This window comes from Bubalus kerabau, chromosome 14 (assembly GCF_029407905.1).
Source record: "Bubalus kerabau isolate K-KA32 ecotype Philippines breed swamp buffalo chromosome 14, PCC_UOA_SB_1v2, whole genome shotgun sequence".
In the NCBI taxonomy this organism is placed as follows: Eukaryota; Metazoa; Chordata; class Mammalia; order Artiodactyla; family Bovidae; genus Bubalus; species Bubalus kerabau.
Genome location: NC_073637.1, coordinates 53,665,185 through 53,684,108, shown reverse-complemented (window position 1 = coordinate 53,684,108; position 18,924 = coordinate 53,665,185). Strand labels below are relative to the sequence as shown.

Here is an 18,924-nt window from a genome sequence, read left to right as displayed (position 1 = left end):
ACGCTACTACCAATCAGCTACAAACTGAAAATTCCCACAACCTTCTTCTTGGACTTCAGATACCAATCACCAGACCATGTCTGTTACCTATACTTCTAATTGACTGGCTATAAGTCAGAGATTTCCAAAATCATCCTATTTTGGGGTTTGATTAATTTGCTACAGCAGCTCACAGAACTCAGAGAAATATTTTACTTACTAGATTACTAATTTATTATGAAAAGAAGTAACTCAGGAATGGCTAGACAAAATAAATGCACAAGGCAAGGCTTGGGAATGGTGTTTGAAACATTCACATCATCTCCAGGTATATTACTCTCCTCAAATCTCCAAGTGTTTACCAACTTAGAAGTTCTCTGAACCCTGTCCTTTTGTGGTTTTATGGAGGCTTCATTACATATACATGATTAATTAAATCACTGGCTATACATGACTGGTTTAATCTTCAGCCCCTCTCTTCTTCTTAGAGGTCAAGGGGTGAGACTATATGTTGAAATAGAAAATAATCACACGTTCTGCCCTTATGGTATTTCCTTGTTTTCAATGCCTGACAATCTCCAAACATGGAAATAATCCTCCTTTCATCTGAATTTTGCAGAGGATTTTACCTCTTTTGTACACAAAACAGTCTACTATGTATTAGTTTTGTGTTTATACCTTGCAAATCAATACAAGATAATAAAAAAATTTACATACCTTGTATCTCATGTACTGTTTAATATGACATGCCTACATTCTATGTACCTACATACCTACATTCATTAATGCTTGTGGAATCCAAAATAAATTAATCAGTATGTTAATAAGTGAATAAACAAATAACTGGATGATTGATTGAATAAAGAAATTAAAAGGTGACTCTTCGGTTTTTACTCTACTTTTAAAAATATTTTCCCTCCCCCCACTTTTGGCTTTCTTTTCTAATCTTGTCTTAATCACCTTTTCCATTACTCTCAAGAATAGATGTATACCTGTGGCGGATTCATTTTGATATTTGGCAAAACTAATACAATTATGTAAAGTTTAAAAATAAAATAAAGTTGAAGAACAACAACAACAAAAAAAGATTAACAGAAAAAAAAAAAAAAGAATAGCCCACACCATTGTGACTTAACAGATTAAAAAAAAAAAATCATTATTTGGGGCAAGCCAAATAAATATTGACTGAAAATTAGTCAAAAAAGTTTTTCCCAATCTATCAAGATTAACGCTCTTAACTGTTTCCTAGGTAACATTGCCAATTCTCAAATGATGTTTCTTTGAACAACATGAAAGTCTAAAATAAATTTTCTATATATGTTCCATTCACCACATAAATCTTATTTGCATACGCTCTTGCTTTTGGGTATCTATTGCATTTCCAACAAAGGAAAATTATTTCCATAACAGTAAATTGTCAAATATCTCATATACATATTCCATTTAGGGAATAAAAATTATTGTCTGAGGTTGTGTAAAATATATTAATATTAATTTCTGAATTGTCCTTTTTCTTTTGATTCATAATTTGCAGTTTGTGTGAATTTAAGTCCCTTTAAAAGCACAATTTCTTAATTGCTCAACCATGCAATACATAGACAGCAGCTATATTAATGACTTCTCAAAGGTGCAGTGCACTGATACTGTTATTTATGCTGCTATCTGGGAAAAAGCGTATTTATTCTGTCCAAGCACCCATGAGACTTGAAAACTGTTCTTCATTCAGACTCACAGTGAATAGTCATTTTAAAACTTTAATTACTATTTCAGCATGTTTCCTGCATTACCGTTTCAACACTACAGCTAGTGACTTCTACCAGCAATTTTTTTTTTCAATAAACCATACACACATGTGCCCTGCATGCAATGAGTAAAGTTGTGTATAAATGATTAATATCTGTAGGAAATTTAATATTAAGATGAAATACTAATAATAAATGAATTTTGAACACACAAATAATACCTTCCAACAATGACTGATGACTACTGAGTGAAAATATATATATGTATCGCTCTCTTTCTTTCTCTCTCTCTCTATATATATATACACACACAGATGTTTGTGCATGTATATTTACATGTATATAAATATATCAATCATGTATCTTAGAACCAAAGAAAATATGCATGCATTAATATTCAAGAAACATTTCTTGAGATTTAAGTCAATACAGAACTGTTCTTTCTACTACAGGGTTTGTAAAAGGTAACAAAATAATATAATACTAGTTTTGCCTTTGAACAATTTACCGTCATAATAAATATGAATCATTATTCTTATTGAAGTGAGAGTCTGGAATGAAAAAGATGGTTTATAGTATCAGTCTCACTCTAGGTAAACCTTAAATCCCATGATCTGGCTACAATTTCTGTTTCTATGTGAGACTTTGTTCCTGCATTAATCTTTTTCTTTACTCTGTCCTCTACTTTCCCATTCTTTCTTTTCATAAAAGAAATGCACACATCTAATTTATGTAAAACTGGATGTGTGGACACAACTACCTTGAAACCTCAATTTTGATTTTTGTCCCTTATAACTATATCTTGAGTGGAGAATATCATAAGAAATCAACTTTAAACAGCTAACTGTTCTTTCACTGTCGTGACATTGGTGAGAGTAATTACCACAATATGTATTTATTCAGTGTCCACTTTATAAAAAGCAAAGCAAGATATTTCATATCTCAAAGCCAAGAATAAGTTTGATTTTGTGGTGTCATTGTTATATTTCATAGACAGTGGCTTTCATGTAAACTTTACATTTTTTTATATTTCTTTAGCAGCTGTCATATTTAACATGTAAGCCATTCTTAATTTTTTTCTTAAAACTTAAAAGCTTTTGTACAACAAAGGAAAACATAAACAAAACAAAAAGACAACCTATACATGGGAGAAAACATCTGCAAACAATGCAACCAGCAACAGATTAATATCCAAAATATGCAAACAGTTCATATAGCTCAATATCAAAAAGACAAACAACCCAACCAAAACATGGGCAGAAGATCTAAAAAGACATTTCACCAAAGAAGACATACAGATAACCAGCAGGCACATGAAAAATGCCCAACATCACTAATTATTAGAGAAATTCAAGTCAAAACTTCAGTAGTGTATTACCTCATACCAGTCAGAACAGCCATCATCTAAAAGTCTATAAATAATAAATGCTGGAGAGAGTGTGGAGGAAAGAACCCCCACTACGCTGCTGGTGACAATGTAAATTGCCATAGCCACTATGGAAAACAGTAGGGCGCTTCCTTCAAAGGCATAAAAATAGAGTTGCCATATGATCCTAAAATCCTAGTTCTGGGCATCTATCTGGAGAAAAAAGGATTTTAACATGCATCCCAAAGTTCATAACAGGACTATTTACAATAGTCAGGACATGGAAGCAACCTAAGTGTCTACTGACAGATGAAAGGATAAAGGAATGTGATACATACATACAATGGAATATTGCTCAGCCATAAAAAAGAATGAAATAATGTCATTTGCAGCAACATAGATGAACTAAGAGATCATCTTACTAAGTTAAGAAAATCAGACAAAGACAAACGCTGTATTCCACATTTAAATGTGGAATCTAAAAAACAGACACAGATTAACTTATTTAGAAAACAGCAATAGACTCACAGACAGAAAGCAAACAAATATAGTTATCAAAATGGGTCTGGGGAGAAAGATAAATTAGGAGTTTGGATTAAAATATATATACTACTGTATATAAAATAGATAACCAACAATGACCTACTGTATAGAACAGGGATTATACTCAATATCTTGTAACATTGTATAATGAAAGACAATGTAAAAAAATACTAAATATATATATGTATAACTGTACACTTTATTGTACACCTTAAACTAACACAGCATTGTAAAACAACTATATTTCAATAATTTTTTAATGTTTTTTACCAACTTGTACAAATAAGCTTTTGTTTAGGATCATGTAACTTCCCTTAGGATCATATTTTATCTTATTTTCTCATTATCTCTGTTTCACATTATTATTCAATAATAATAATTAAATACTGTTTCATTATCTCTCAAATAATATTTTTAATGTTATTTCACTATATGGAATTTTGTAAGCCTTTGATAGGGAGAAAGGTAAGGAATAAACAAATAAATAAAATTACTTGAACCCAAGAAAAATCTAGGCTCTGTCTTCTTCTTACTTTGGGTTATCATTGCCAAGGGAATAGAATATAACTATTTGCTTCCATTTTACTATTTTCTATTCCCTCTTTAGTGATCTGAAATTGGACTTCTCTCCACAAACTATGATATCATTCTTAAAGACTCTGTCATTTTCCAAACATTTGAGCTTGGGAGAGTGACTGGATATCTCTGTGTCTCACAACACTTATTTCTAAAATGGAGATAATAATGCTTACTCCATTGGTTTGTTTAGACGATTTAAATGAGTCAGAGTATATGCAGTGGTTAGCACAGTGCCTGATGCATAGTAAGTGCCTAAAAAATTAAGCCTATGATAAAATTGCCTATTTAATTTCACTATTCAGTTTTTTTATACTTACTAAGAGCATGACTTTTTTTTTTTTTTTTTTTAACTATCATAGACTTTAGTCTCATAGTCTCATCATCTTTAACTTCTTATCGCTTTCTCCTTCCATATCCAGGTAGTTGTCAAATACTTTGTCTTTTTCCTCTTACAACAGGTCTCAAATCTATCTTTTCTCTAGTCACCAGAATCTGTCTGAGAGGACTCTAGAGGGTGGGGCAACTGAGTGAAACTGTTCCCTCAGGGACAGGAAGTGCTAATGGAACTTTGAGTACTAAGACACTGAAATATGCAGAGATGCCATTATTAAAAATTACAACAGCAACAAACAAGCAACAAGAGCACCAGTAAGCCAGAATCAGGTGTTCATTTTCAAATGTAGCTAAATAAAGTTTAGAATAAAAGGGCTTCATTTAATTTTATGAAAATAATTCTTATCTGCAGTTACTGGTAATATGAAAAGCCAGAGAACTCAGTGATTTGTCTTAGTTTAAATTAACTAATCATAGAACAAGTGTTCCACCTCCACTGCCACTGACATCATGACTACTGTACATTTAAGCAATTAAAATGGCAAAGCATACAAATTAAGGTGCAATTATTGTTTAAAATTCCATATCTACATTAATGCCTCTACAGGGTGTTATAATTTTTAAAAAGGCAAAAAGAGTTATCATTGCCTGTATTACATATTTTAATGTTCCAATTTGTTACCATATGATTATTAGACTGCAAACTGCTTGGGATTGACATAGTGGTTTGCCTATTACATATTTTTAATAATATTGTCAAATATATGAGCTAAATGTTTCCTGCATTACAATTCAGTTTCAATTGAAATTTATACTCAATGGAATGAATTCACACTATTAAAATGTGTTAGGAAAGCATTTTTATTTTAAAGACTCTTCCTTACCTTTACATACAGGCCTGTGATCACTCCAAGCAGCAAAAACTTCAGCTATCCGTTGGCAGGTGATGCTCTTAGCACCCTGTAGGACATAATCTTCATCACAAGAGAACTGCACAGTTGATCCAAGGCTAAAATAGAGCAAAGGATTAAAAAAACAGTATTAGAAGCATATAACATAACAGTTAGGTTCCAGTTCTACTGGCAATATTGAGTAGGTGAAAAATGTCCCACAGTGACAAAACATATTCTTTGGGGGAACCAAAATATGAAAATATAACTTGTACAAATATATAACAAAAATCATAAATATGAATCTACTGTAAATCAACAACATGCTGATATTGGTAGGAACTGTAGAAAGCTCTCATCAAGTTTAATTATCTTATTATTAGTTGTAGAAGCCAAAGCTAAACTGACTAAATTTCCCATCTTAAGTAGGTGGTAAATGTGAAGCAAAGAGTAGACTTCTAAACTTGAATTACAATGCTTGTGTTCATACCACGTGACAGTACTTCTTTAGCAGATATTTACATAGGTATTTACGTGCACAGGTATTTACGTGCACAGGTATTTGCCCATCCATGGATGTGTGTATATGTTTTGTTTTTTTTTTTTAAATAAACTGATCATGTATTTTCCCCCTAAAATCCTTAAACAGCAACTTACCAGTGGGAAAAAATAACAAATTATATTTTCTTAAAATGGCTTAAATTCCTTCCAGCAATAAGTCACTGGCAGCTTCTCCACCTCATCTCTAACACAATGCCACATGTCATCAGCACCTGTAGCAGCTGACAGTTTTTGCACATGCCATGCTGTTTTCTGTCTGCACCCTTTGTGCCTGGAAACCATTATCTCTACCCTCTCTCCCAGGCAGTGCCTGAACAGCTCCTGTTCATCTTCCTGAGCTTATCATGCAGGAGGATTTCGTGATCACATTTGTGTTGCTAAAAGAGATCTCTGGAACAGTGTGTAGGGCAGTTTAAAAGGAAGATTAATCAGAGAAAGGTAGGCCAGTAGAATCATAATTCAAGTAGTTTAGGTCAAGGGTTGGCAACGGTGTCCATCCTGCAGGCTAAACCTGGTCTACTGGCTATATATATATATATATATATATATATACACACACACACATATATACATGTATATACATATATACACACATAAATATATACACACATAAATATATACACTGTATGTATGTATGTATATGTATATATGTATGTATATAAATATATGTAAATGTATATGTAAATATATTTGTGATATTTGTAAATATATATATTTGTAATAATAAATATATAATAAAATATATATGTATATATGTATATGGTATATATTATATATACATATATGTGTGTGTATATATATATAGTTCATATAAAGTGAAACATTTATCTTTAATACACATGCAGATTTATCAAAAATGTCCAAGTCCAGAGATATTGTATCCCTATAATTGGAGAAAACTATCCTTGGGTAGGGCTTCCCAGATGGTGCTAGTGGTAAAGAGCTTGCCTGCCAATGAAGGAGACATAAGAAATGTGGGTTAGATCCCTGGGTTGGGAGGATCCCCTGGAGGAGGGCATGCAACCCACTCTGGTATTTTTGCCTGGAGAACCCCATGGACAGAGGAGCCTGGCAGGCTACATACCATAGGGTCGCAAAGAGTCAGACACAACTGAAGCAACCTAGCTCGCATGCATTGGTTAAAATTCTGTCATGGCTACTTAAATTGCTTATAATTCTGGAGAAGGAAATGGCAGTTATGTACTCAACTCTTATATATGACACATTTATTGTATTCCAGGGACAAAAAAGAATGTAATGTGATCAAAAAAGAATGTAATGTGATTACAGTACACAAATTAAGAGGACATGGGTATGAAATGAAGTTAAGGAAGAAGAAAAAGAGACTGAGGGCAGATCATTTATAAATCAGTACATCATAGTAAGAGTTGTAACTTTTACTCTGGGAGAATGGAGGAGTAGTTATAGGACTATGAACCAAAGGAATGGCATTATGACATTTAATGTTTTAAAGTGACCAAATTATCTCTGGTTGAAGAATAAATGTTAAGAAGAAAAAGGCAGAAGTAGGAATTTGATTACAGCATGTTGGAGTAATCATGGTTCTCAGGGAGATGATACGGTGTGATCTATACTAGGGAGGTTCAATTAAGTTCAGTTCAGTTGCTCTGTCATGTTTGACTCTTTGTGACCCCATGAACTGCAGCATGCCAGGCCTCCCTGTCCATCACCAACTCCCAGAGTTTACACAAACTCATGTCCACTGAGTCGGTGATGCCATCCAACTGTCGTCACCTTCTCTTCCCACCTTCAATCTTATCCCAGCATCAGGGTATTCTCAAATGAGTCAGTTCTTTGCATCAGGTGGCCAAAGCCCTGGAGTGTCAGTTTCAGCATCTGTCCTTCCAATGAATATTCTGGACTGATTTCCTTTAGGATGGACCAGTTGGATCTCCTTGCAGGCCAAGGGACTCTCTAGAGTCTTCTCCAACCCACAGTCCAAAAGCATCAATTTTTCAGTGCTCAGCTTTCTTTATAGTTCAACTTTCACATCCATACATCACTACTGGAAAAACCATAGCTTTGACTAGATGGACTTTGTTGGCAAAATAATGTCCCTGCTTTTTAATATGTTGTTTAGGTTGGTCTAGGAGCAGTGGCTGCACAGGCACAGGAGGGCCTAGAGGAGCTACTCTACGTTCAAGGTCAGGAGGGATGGCAGAGAGGAGATATCCCTTGTTCAAGATAAGGAGCAGTGGCTGCACTTTGCTGGAGCAGCCATGAAGAGATACCCCATGTCCAAGGTAAGAGAAACCCAAGAAAGACAGTAGGTGTGGCAAGAGGGCATCAGAGGGCAGACAAACTGAAACCATAATCACAGAAAACTAGTCAATCTAATCACACTAGGACCACAGCCTTGTCTAAGTCAATGAAACTAAGCCGTGTCATGTGGGGCCACCCAAGACGGGCAGGTCATGGTGGACAGGAATGTTGTCCACTGGACAAGGGAATGGCAAACCACTTCAGTATTCTTGCCTTGAGAACCCCATGAACCATATGAAAAGGCAAAATGATAGGATACTGAAAGAGGAACTACCCAGGTCAGTAGGTACCCAGTATGCTACTGGAGATCACTGGAGAAATAACTCCAGAAAGAATGAAGGGATGGAGCCAAAGCAAAAACAATTCCCAGTTATGGATGTGACTGGTGATAGAAGCAAGGTCCAGTGCTGTAAAGAACAACACTGCATCAGTTCAGTTCAGTTCAGTCGTTCAGTCGTGTTCGACTCTTTCCGACCCCTTGAATCGCAGCTTGCCAGGCCTCCCTGTCCATCACCAACTCCCAGAGGTCACTCAGACTCACGTCCATCGAGTAAGTGATGCCATCCAACCATCTCATCCTCTGTCATCCCCTTCTCCTCCTGCCCCCAATCCCTCCCAGCATCAGAGTCGTTTCCAATGAGTCAACTCTTCGCATCAGGTGGCCAAAGTTCTGGAGTTTCAGCTTTAGCATCATTCCTTCCAAAGAAATCCCAGTGCTGATCTCCTTCAGAATGGACTGGTTGGATCTCCTTGCAGTCAAAGGGACTCTCAAGAGTCTTCTCCAAAACCACAGTTCAAAAGCATCAATTCTTCGGTGCTCAGCCTTCACAGGCCCACTCTCACATCCATACATGACCACTGGAAAAACCATAGCCTTGACTAGACGGACCTTTGCTGGCAAAGTATTGTCTCTACTTTTGAATATGCTATCTAGGGTGGTAATAACTTTCCTTCCAAGGAGTAAGCGTCTTTTAATTTCATGGCTGCAATCACCATCTGCAGTGATTTTGGAGCCCCGCAAAATAAAGTCTGATACTGTTTCCACTGTTTCCCCATCTATTTCCCATGAAGTGATGGGACCAAATGCCATGATCTTAGTTTTCTGAATGTTGAGCTTTAAGCCAACTTTTTCACTCTCCTCTCTCACTTTCATTAAGAGGCTTTTGAGTTCCTCTTCACTTTCTGCCATAAGGGTGGTGTCATCTGCATATCTGAGGTTATTGATATTTCTCCCGGCAATCTTGATGCCAGCTTGTGCTTCTTCCAGCCCAGCGTTTCTCATGATGTACTCTGCATAGAAGTTAAATAAGCAGGGTGACGACATACAGCCTTGACGTACTCCTTGTCCTATTTGGAACCAGTCTGTTGTTCCATGTCCAGTTCTAACTGTTGCTTCCTGACCTGCATACAGATTTCTCAAGATGCAGGTCAGGTGGTCTGGTATTCCCATCTCTTTCAGAATTTCCCACAGTTTATTGTGATCCACACAGTCAAAGTCTTTGGCATAGACAATAAAGCAGAAATAGATGTTTTTCTGGAACTCTCTTGCTTTTTCCATGATCCAGCAGATGTTTGGCAATTTGATCTCTGGTTCCTCTGCCTTTTCTAAAACCAGCTTGAACATCAGGAAGTTCACAGTTCATGTATTGCTGAAGCCTGGCTTGCAGAATTTTGAGCATTGTTTACTAGCATGTGAGATGAGTGAAACTGTGTGGTAGTTTGAGCATTCTTTGGCATAGCCTTTCTTTGGGATTGGAATGAAGACTGACCTTTTCCAGTCCTGTGGCCACTGCTGAGTTTTCCAAATTTGCTGGCATATTGAGTGTAGCACTTTCACAGCATCATCTTTCAGGATTTGAAATAGCTCAATTGGAATTCCATCACCTCCACTAGTTTTGTTCATAGAGATGCTTTCTAAGGCCCACATACGAACCTGGAATGTTAGGTCCATGAATCAAGGCAAATTGGAAGTGATCAAACAGGAGATGGCGAGAGTGAACGTCAACATTCTAAGAATCAGCGAAGTTAAATGGACTGGAATGGATGATATTAACTCATATGACCATTATTTCTACTACAGTGGGTAGGAATCCCTTAGAAGAAATTAAGTAGCCATCATGGTCGAAAAAAGAGTCCAAAATGCAGTACTTGGATGCAATCTCAAAAACGACAGAATGATCTCTGTTCATTTCCAAGGCAAGCCTTTCAATATCACAGTAATCTAAGTCTCTGCCCCAACCAGTAACACTGAAGAAGCTGAAGTTGAATGCTTTCTATGAAGACCTACAAGACCTTTTAGAACTAACACCCAAAAAAGATGTCCTTTTCATTATAGGGGACTGGAATGCAAAAGTAGGAAGTCAAGAAACACCTGGGGTAACAGACAAATTTGGCCTTGAAATATGGAATGAAGCAGGGCAAAGGCTAATAGAGATTTACTAAGAGAACACACTGGTCATTGCAAACACCCTCTTCCAACAACACAAGAGAAGAAGACACTACACATGGACATCACCAGATGGTCAACACCGAAATCAGGTTGATTATATTCTTTGCAGCCAAAGATGGAGAAGCTCTATACAGTCAGCAAAAACAAGACCGGGAGCTGACTGTGGCTCAGATCATGAACTCCTTATTGCCAAATTCAAACTGAAATTGAAGAAAGTAAGGAAAACCACTAGACCATTCAGGTATGACCTAAATCAAATCCCTTATGATTATACAGTGGAAATGAGAAATAGTTTTAAGGGACTAGATCTGATAGATAGAGTGCCTGATGAACCATGGACTGAGGTTTGTGACACTGTACAGGATACAGGGATCAAGACCATCCCCATGGAAAAGAAATGCAAAAAAGCAAAATGGCTGTCTGGGGAGGCTTTACAAATAGCCATGAAAAGGAAAGAAGCTTACAAAAAGCAAAGGAGAAAAGGAAAAATATACCCATTTGAATGCAGAGTTCCAAAGAATAGCAAGGAGAGATAAGAAAGCCTTCCTCAGCAATCAATGCAAATAAATAGAGGAAAACAACAGAATGGGAAAGATTAGAGATCTATTCAGGAAAATTAGAGATACCGAGGGAACATTTGATGCAAAGATGGGCTCAATAAAGGACAGAAATAGTATGGACCTAACGGAAGCAGAAGATATTAAGAAGAGGTGGCAAGAATACACAGAAGACCTGTACAAAAAAGATCTTCACAACCCAGATAATCACGATGGTGTGATTACTCACTTAGAGCCAGACATCCTGGAATGTGAAGTTAAGTGGGCCTTAAAGCATCACTATGAACAAAGCTAGTGGAGGTGATGGAATTCCAGTTGAGCTATTTCAAATCCTGAAAGATGATGCTGTGAAAGTGCTGCACTCAATATGCCAGCAAATTTGGAAAACTCAGCAGTGGCCACAGGACTGGAAAAGGTCAGTCTTCATTCCAATCCCAAAGAAAGGCTATGCCAAAGAATGCTCAGACTACCGCACAATTGCACTCATCTCACACGCTAGTAAAGTAATGCTCAAAATTCTCCAAGCCAGGCTTCAGCAATACATGAACTGTGAACTTCCTGATGTTCAAGCTGGTTTTAGAAAAGGCAGAGGAACCAGAGATCAAATTGCCAAACATCTGCTGGATCATGGAAAAAGCAAGAGAGTTCCAGAAAAACATCTATTTCTGCTTTATTGTCTATGCCAAAGACTTTGACTGTGTGGATCACAATAAACTGTGGGAAATTCTTCAAGAAATGGAAATACCAGACCACCTGACCTGCCTTCTGAGAAACCTGTATGCAGGTCAGGAAGCAACAGTTAGAACTGGACATGGAACAACAGACTGGTTCCAAATAGGAAAAGGAGTACGTCAAGGCTGTATGTCGTCACCCTGCTTATTTAACTTCTATGCAGAGTACATCATGAGAAACGCTGGGCTGGAAGGAGCACAAGCTGGCATCAAGATTGCCAGGAGAAATATCAATAACCTCAGATATGCAGATGACACCACCCTTATGGCAGAAAGTGAAGAGGAACTCAAAAGCTTCTTAATGAAAGTGAGAGAGGAGAGTGAAAAAGTTGGCTTAAAGCTCAACATTCAGAAAACTAAGATCATGGCATCTGGTCCCATCACTTCATGGGAAATAGATGGGGAAACAGTGGAAACAGTATCAGACTTTATTTTGCGGGGTTCCAAAATCACTGCAGATGGTGATTGCAGCCATGAAATTAAAAGACGCTTACTCCCTGAAAGGAAATTTATTACCAACCTAGATAACATATTGAAAAGCAGAGGCATTACTTTGCCAGCAAAGGTCCGTCTAGTCAAGGCTATGGTTTTTCCAGTGGTCATGTATGGATGTGAGAGTTGGATTATGAAGAAAGCTGAGCGCCTAAGAATTGATGCTTTTGAACTGTGGTGTTGGAGAAGACTCTTGAGTGTCCCTTTGACTGCAAGGAGATCCAACCAGTCCATTCTGAAGGAGATCAGCCCTAGGTGTTCTTTGGAAGGAATGATGCTAGAGCTGAAACTCCAGTACTTTGGCCACCTGATGTGACGAGTTGACTCATTGTAAAAGACTCTGATGCTGTGAGGGATTGGGGGCAGGAGGAAAAGAGGATGACATAGAATGAGATGGCTGGATGGCATCACCGACTCGATGGACGTGAGTTTGAGTTATCTTCGGGAGTTGGTGATAGACAGGGAGGCCTGGTGTGCTGTGTACATGGGGTCGCAAAGAGTCGGACACTTAGAGACTGAACTGAACTGAACTGAACTGAGGTTGGTCATAACTTTTCTTCCAAGGAGCAAGCTTGTTTTAATTTAATGGCTGCAGTCACTATCTGCAATGTACCAGTTAGAAACTAACGATGGTAAAACATTAAGAAAGAGATCTTAGTACAAGATCTGGCTCACAGAAGTCTGGCCCCCAGAAATTAATAAACTAAATTAATAAACTAAATTAAAGATTCTATCAAGGGCACTGTATTTGTCACAGATGAGTATAATATTCTAGTTTATCCCGGCTGTTCTTACTAAAAACAATATATTGCATCTTGTTTAAGTAACAGGTGTTTTAGCTTGTTTCTTTTGACTATAGAAAACTATAAAGACAATTTGCTATAATAAACACTTAAGTGCTTTGTTGCTATACCTATTCCAAACACTGGCAGTGATTGTCTCTGAAGTTTTTACCGTACCCCTCACCAGAGATTAACTTTTCCATTTTTTTTCCTCCAATTAATACACTGGGGGAGGTAGTTTAGAGTTGACATTAACAGTTTAAACTGCAGATCTTTCAAATCCTAACTCTTCCCTTTTCCAGCTTTATGTCTTTGAGAAAATAACATTCTCTCTAAGCCTCAGCTTCCTTATCTGTCATGGTAATGATATGAAATATTATTTGTAAAGTATATAATGGCAAACACATTTCGGATACTCAATTGTATTTCTCAATCACAGAAATAGTTGTGAAAGCCATTAATTTCTTCCCCAGTTTTGAAAAAAAGACTCTTCTTTGGGCATCTGCAAGCACCTTCATTAGTATCATAGCTATACTTTAACATATTCTAAAACAAAAATATAAAAGTAAAAAACAATGCAGAGAAAGCAGAAGTTAATAAAATAAGCAGTCTCTTTAGCAGAATCCAAGGGCAATAACATCCAGAAAATGGGTAGCTCTAACAAATACATTTTTATTTTATGAACTGCTTTAACATTTGAGTTGAAATTAAAGAAAGTGTTTCATTAAAAATATTTATGTCAAGGGAAACAGTAAAAGAATACAAGCTCTGTAATTTTCACTGCAATTTCTTTGTCACTAATGAACAGACATCTGTTCTGCCAGGTTGAATAAAACATTACAGTTTAGTAGGTTACATAATCTGATAGAACATTTTGAAATAAATGATTGAATACATCTTCAGTCTGAAAATAGCAAATCATAAAGCATGTGATAAACAAAAGCATAGTTTGAAAAACAATCGTTGACCTAGCCTATGTGTAAATACTACCATATTTAAAAAAAAATAATATTTATTATTGCAAAAACATTAAAACCTCAAAGCTTTCAGGAAAAGAAGATATGAGAGTTTTCAAAATATATAAATGTTTCCTGTAAATCAAATAGCTAATATAATTTCATACAAATAGAAAAATATGAACAACTAAAGAGATAAGGAAGAACAAATGATGGTGTCTGAGTCAAAGAAGAAGATTTAAGAAATAAGAAGCAGAGGATCTTGAGAGAATAACATAAACAGTGAATTTGTAACTAAATTTTTTTCAGTTATTGATTTTTGGTTTATTTAAAGATCTATACAACTTTCTGACAGAGGCAGAAATTTATCACTAAAGCAGGTCCATATTTTTTCAAAATTATCACATATACTAAAAATTAAAACATCTTCAAACCATTTCTATAAAGGAAAAAAAACTTATTAAACATGTAGAAAATTACTATCCTTAAAATGACATCAAAAATCACTAAGATAGTATGCCTTTTAGACTTTTAGCAGGGATACTACATGCCAGAATAAATGGAACTATGTCAAAGTTTTGAGTGAATATAAGTTAGAAATCTAGCATTCTATTCATACTTTTTCAAACAAGTGGAATCAAAATGTCATACTTTCTTAGCTAGGCAAAAATTCAGTTTCTATAATATACATATACATATATGTATATTATACATGCTATATATATATATATATACATACAAAGTTTTTACTACACTAGACAAAGGCTTAAAAAACAAGAAATTAACATGTGATACAGTATTAGCTAAAGTACAGATTTTGTTCAAATTTCACAAAATTTTATGCTTGTGCCCATTATTTGATTTCATAGATTATTCAAGATTCCACATTTATTTAATTGCATTGAGCAGCTTTAGCTTCATGTAACAATGTCTGATAAATTATCTTTCCATTTTTATTCTGTCATATATATTTTCTAATTTTCCTTTCATGGCTTCTTAGATACACCCATCATTTAAAAGTGGACCTTTAATTTCCAAAAGCATTGGGTTTTTAAAGTAGCTTTGATATTAACTTCTCATTTTGATATTAATTTCTAATTTAAATGCTCTCTTCTTTGCAATTACCCTCTGTCTTTTTTTCAGTCTTTTAACTTTATTAAGGCTTTCAATGACTAAGTCAAAGATCTTTCCTTGTAACTAGAAAGTGTTAACAAATTTTGATCTCTTTCTGTAATGACCTTTGTGTCTGAGTATCTCACAGCAAGATCACAAATTCAAAGTGTTCCAAATTGAACTTGCCTTTCCTGAGATCCATTTGTCTTCCTAAAATTCCATTCTTAGTAAATTCTACTGTTCGTCTAGTCAAGGCTATGGTTTTTCCTGTGGTCATGTATGGATGTGAGAGTTGGACTGTGAAGAAAGCTGAGTGCCGAAGAATTGATGCTTTTGAACTGTGGTGTTGGAGAAGACTCTTGAGAGTCCCTTGGACTGCAAGGTGATCCAACCAGTCCATTCTGAAGGAGATCAGCCCTGGGATTTCTTTGGAAGGACTGATGCTCAAGCTGAAACTCCAGAACTTTGGCCAACTCATGCGAAGAGTTGACTCATTGGAAAAGACTCTGATGCTGGGAGGGATTGGGGGCAGGAGGAGAAGGGGACTACAGAGGATGAGATGGCTGGATGGCATCACTGACTTGATGGATGTGAGTCTCAGAGAACTCCAGGAGTTGGTGATGGACAGGGAGGCCTGGCGTGCTGTGATTCATGGGGTCGCAAAGAGTCGGACATGACTGAGTGACTGATCTGATCTGATCTGATCTATTTAGTAATCCAAGACAGAAATATCTACACTTGCAAATAATTTTCATTAATTAAATTATTCAGTATACATTCATTGCTTATGTAGGCCTGACAACCTCAAATGTCTTATAGATAATCAAGGCCAAAAGCTTGATCATGAATAGGTGAGTATATGCTTGCTTAAAGCCATTTATATTTTAAAAGGATTTTTTTTTCAAATACTATGCAGAGCCAACAAAATAAAAAACTTGCTGACTATGGTTATTTCACTCTTTGGGATATGTTAGGTTATGACAAAGAGATGCAGAGGACACGATACTGAAAGAAGATATGAGACTCTCCTCTCAGAGTTCACTGACATATATGGGAAACAAATAGGAAAAACAAAATAAAATGTGGTACCATATCATAAAAGGGGAGACTGCTATGAAAGAAGAAAGAGAGGCACATAATAAAGGCTTGTTTCGGGGTTGAAACCTTAGCTTAATACTGAAAACTGAGCAGATATAGCCAAACAATAAATAAGAAAGCCATTTCTAGATAAGGAATGCACAATAGAAAACTCCCAGGGGTTACAGTCATGATAGATTTTGGGAACCACAAAAGTTTGAGAACAAGAAACAACTATGGCTACAGTCTGTGTGTGTGTGTGTGTGTGTGTGTGTGTGTGTGTATAAGTGGAAAGTTGAGTGGGAGTGAGATGAGGGATAAAGGATTGATGATCTGTGAGATTAGAAAACAAAATTGAGATTAAGTTATAGAAAGCATTTCTATACCCTGTATATCTGGCAGATTTTATCTGTTCCATTTCAAGTTATTCCTAACCCCTCAAACAGAACCATACCTTATTTAGGATATAGGTAGATTTTCTTATTTCCATGACACCCCCAGGAAGTCTCATGCTTAATTTAAACAAGTTATGTATGCTGATTTCATTTTGCTAAGCAACTGGCTGTTTCAAAGCTTTGTGGTGGTGTTGGTGGTTTTGTCCGACTCTTGCGACCCTGTGGTATATAGCCAACCAGGCTCCTCTGTCCCTGGGATTCTCCAGGCAAGAACACTGGAGTGGGTTGCCATTTCCTTCTCCATCAAAGGTGTGTAGGACAACAATTTTTGGCCAATTAAATGGCTGGACAAGACTTCTCATGCTCGACAAAAATACAAGAATTCAAAAAGAAAAATTTTTGCCAATTTTCCTTCTTCCTTCTTTAAAAGAAGGATTGGTACCTAGAGCAAGACTAATAGTGGCCATCTTGCCATCACAAGACAATCAGCACAATACTCAAAAGTAACATACTAAGAATGGGACAGAAAAAGGACTTAGAAACATATAGGTTTGGTCATCAATGGCATTATTGAGAAGACAAATATATGCTGAAGGTATTTCTAGACTTCCCATTACTTGAGAAAAATGCAACTGTATCTGTAAAATTGTCTTTGGGTATTTCCTTAATTGTAATAGCTTATATAAAGGAGTTTAGAAGTTAACTTAGGATAAACCATTTTGCCTTTTTTTTTTTCCACTTTTTTTTTCTTTTTTCCCTGGTTTAATGTTACTCAACATTTGTGGAGAAAGGTGTAAATCATGGTGCTATCCCATCAACTGCTAATGTACCACATTCCCTCTTAGAAATCTTCTTTGTAACCTTTTTTTAAAATTAATTTATTTTTATTGAAGGATAACTGCTTTACAGAATTTTACTGTTTTCTGTCGAACCTCAACATGATTCAGCCATAGGTACACATATATCCCCTCCCTTTTGAAACTCCCTCCCCATCCCACCCCTCTAGGTTGATACAGAACCCCTGTTTGAGTTTGCTGAACCATACAGCAAATTCCCATTGGCTATCTATTTTACATAAGGTAATGTAAGTTTCCATGTTACTCTTTCCATACATCTCACCCTCTCCTACCCTCTTCCCATGTTCATAAGTCTATTCTCTATGTCTGTTTCTCCATTTTTGCCCTGTAAATAAATTCTTCAGTACTATTTTTCTAGATTCTGTATATATGTGTTAGAATACTATAGAATACCATAGTATATATCTTTCTCTTTCTGACTCACTTCATTCTGTCTAATAGGTTCTAGGTTCATCAATATCCTTTGTAATCTTTATCAACCAACCCACTTTGTACTTTACATTCAGCAATACAAACTGTCCTTGAATATGCTGTATGGTTTAAGAACTCTGTGCATTTGCATATGCTCTACTTTCATTCTGATATTTTTGCTTACTGTTTTTGTCTATCTGGAAAACTTATGTTTTCATATCATACTGAAGATGTCACCTCCTTTGGGCAGCTTTTCTGGTACACCTCCCTATAACCCTCAAAGAGTAAATGACCTGTTTTCCTTTACATTCTTGCTGTTCAGTTGTTCAGTTGTGTCCAATTCTTTGCAACCTCATGGACTACAGCATGCCAGGCTTCCCTGTTCTTCACCACCTACCAGAGCTTGCTCAAATTCATGTCCATTGAGTCAATGATGCCATCTAACCATCTCATCCTCTGTCATCCATTTCTCCTCCTGCCTTCAATCTTTCCCAGCATTAAGGTTTGTTCTAATGAATTAGCTCTTCACATCAGGTGGCCAAAGTATTGGAGCTTCAGCTTCAGCATCAGTCATTCCAATGAATATTCAGAGTTGATTTCCTTTAGGATTGACTGGTTTGATCTCCTTGCAGTCCAAGGGACTCAAGAGTCTTCCTCAACACCACAGTTTGAAAGGATCAATTTATCGGTACTCAATTTCTTTATATTCCAAATCTTACATCCATATATGACTACTAGAAAAACTGCAGCCTTGACTAGACAGACCTTTGTTGGAAAAGTAATGTTTCTGCTTTTTAATATGCTCACTCAGTTTTTCATAGCTTGTCT

General features: G+C 36.3%; 1 protein-coding gene across 3 annotated transcripts in view; it reads right to left on the bottom strand.

Annotated features, from left to right (window-relative positions):
* CSMD3 (CUB and Sushi multiple domains 3) overlaps window positions 1-18,924 on the bottom strand; it is a 1,475,959-nt gene that overhangs the window by 825,780 nt on the left and 631,255 nt on the right. For all 3 annotated transcript variants that reach the window (XM_055546406.1, XM_055546407.1, XM_055546408.1), the window contains one exon: window positions 5,427-5,551. In XM_055546406.1, the coding sequence (XP_055402381.1) occupies window positions 5,427-5,551 (125 nt within the window). The remainder of the gene's footprint in view (window positions 1-5,426; window positions 5,552-18,924) is intronic.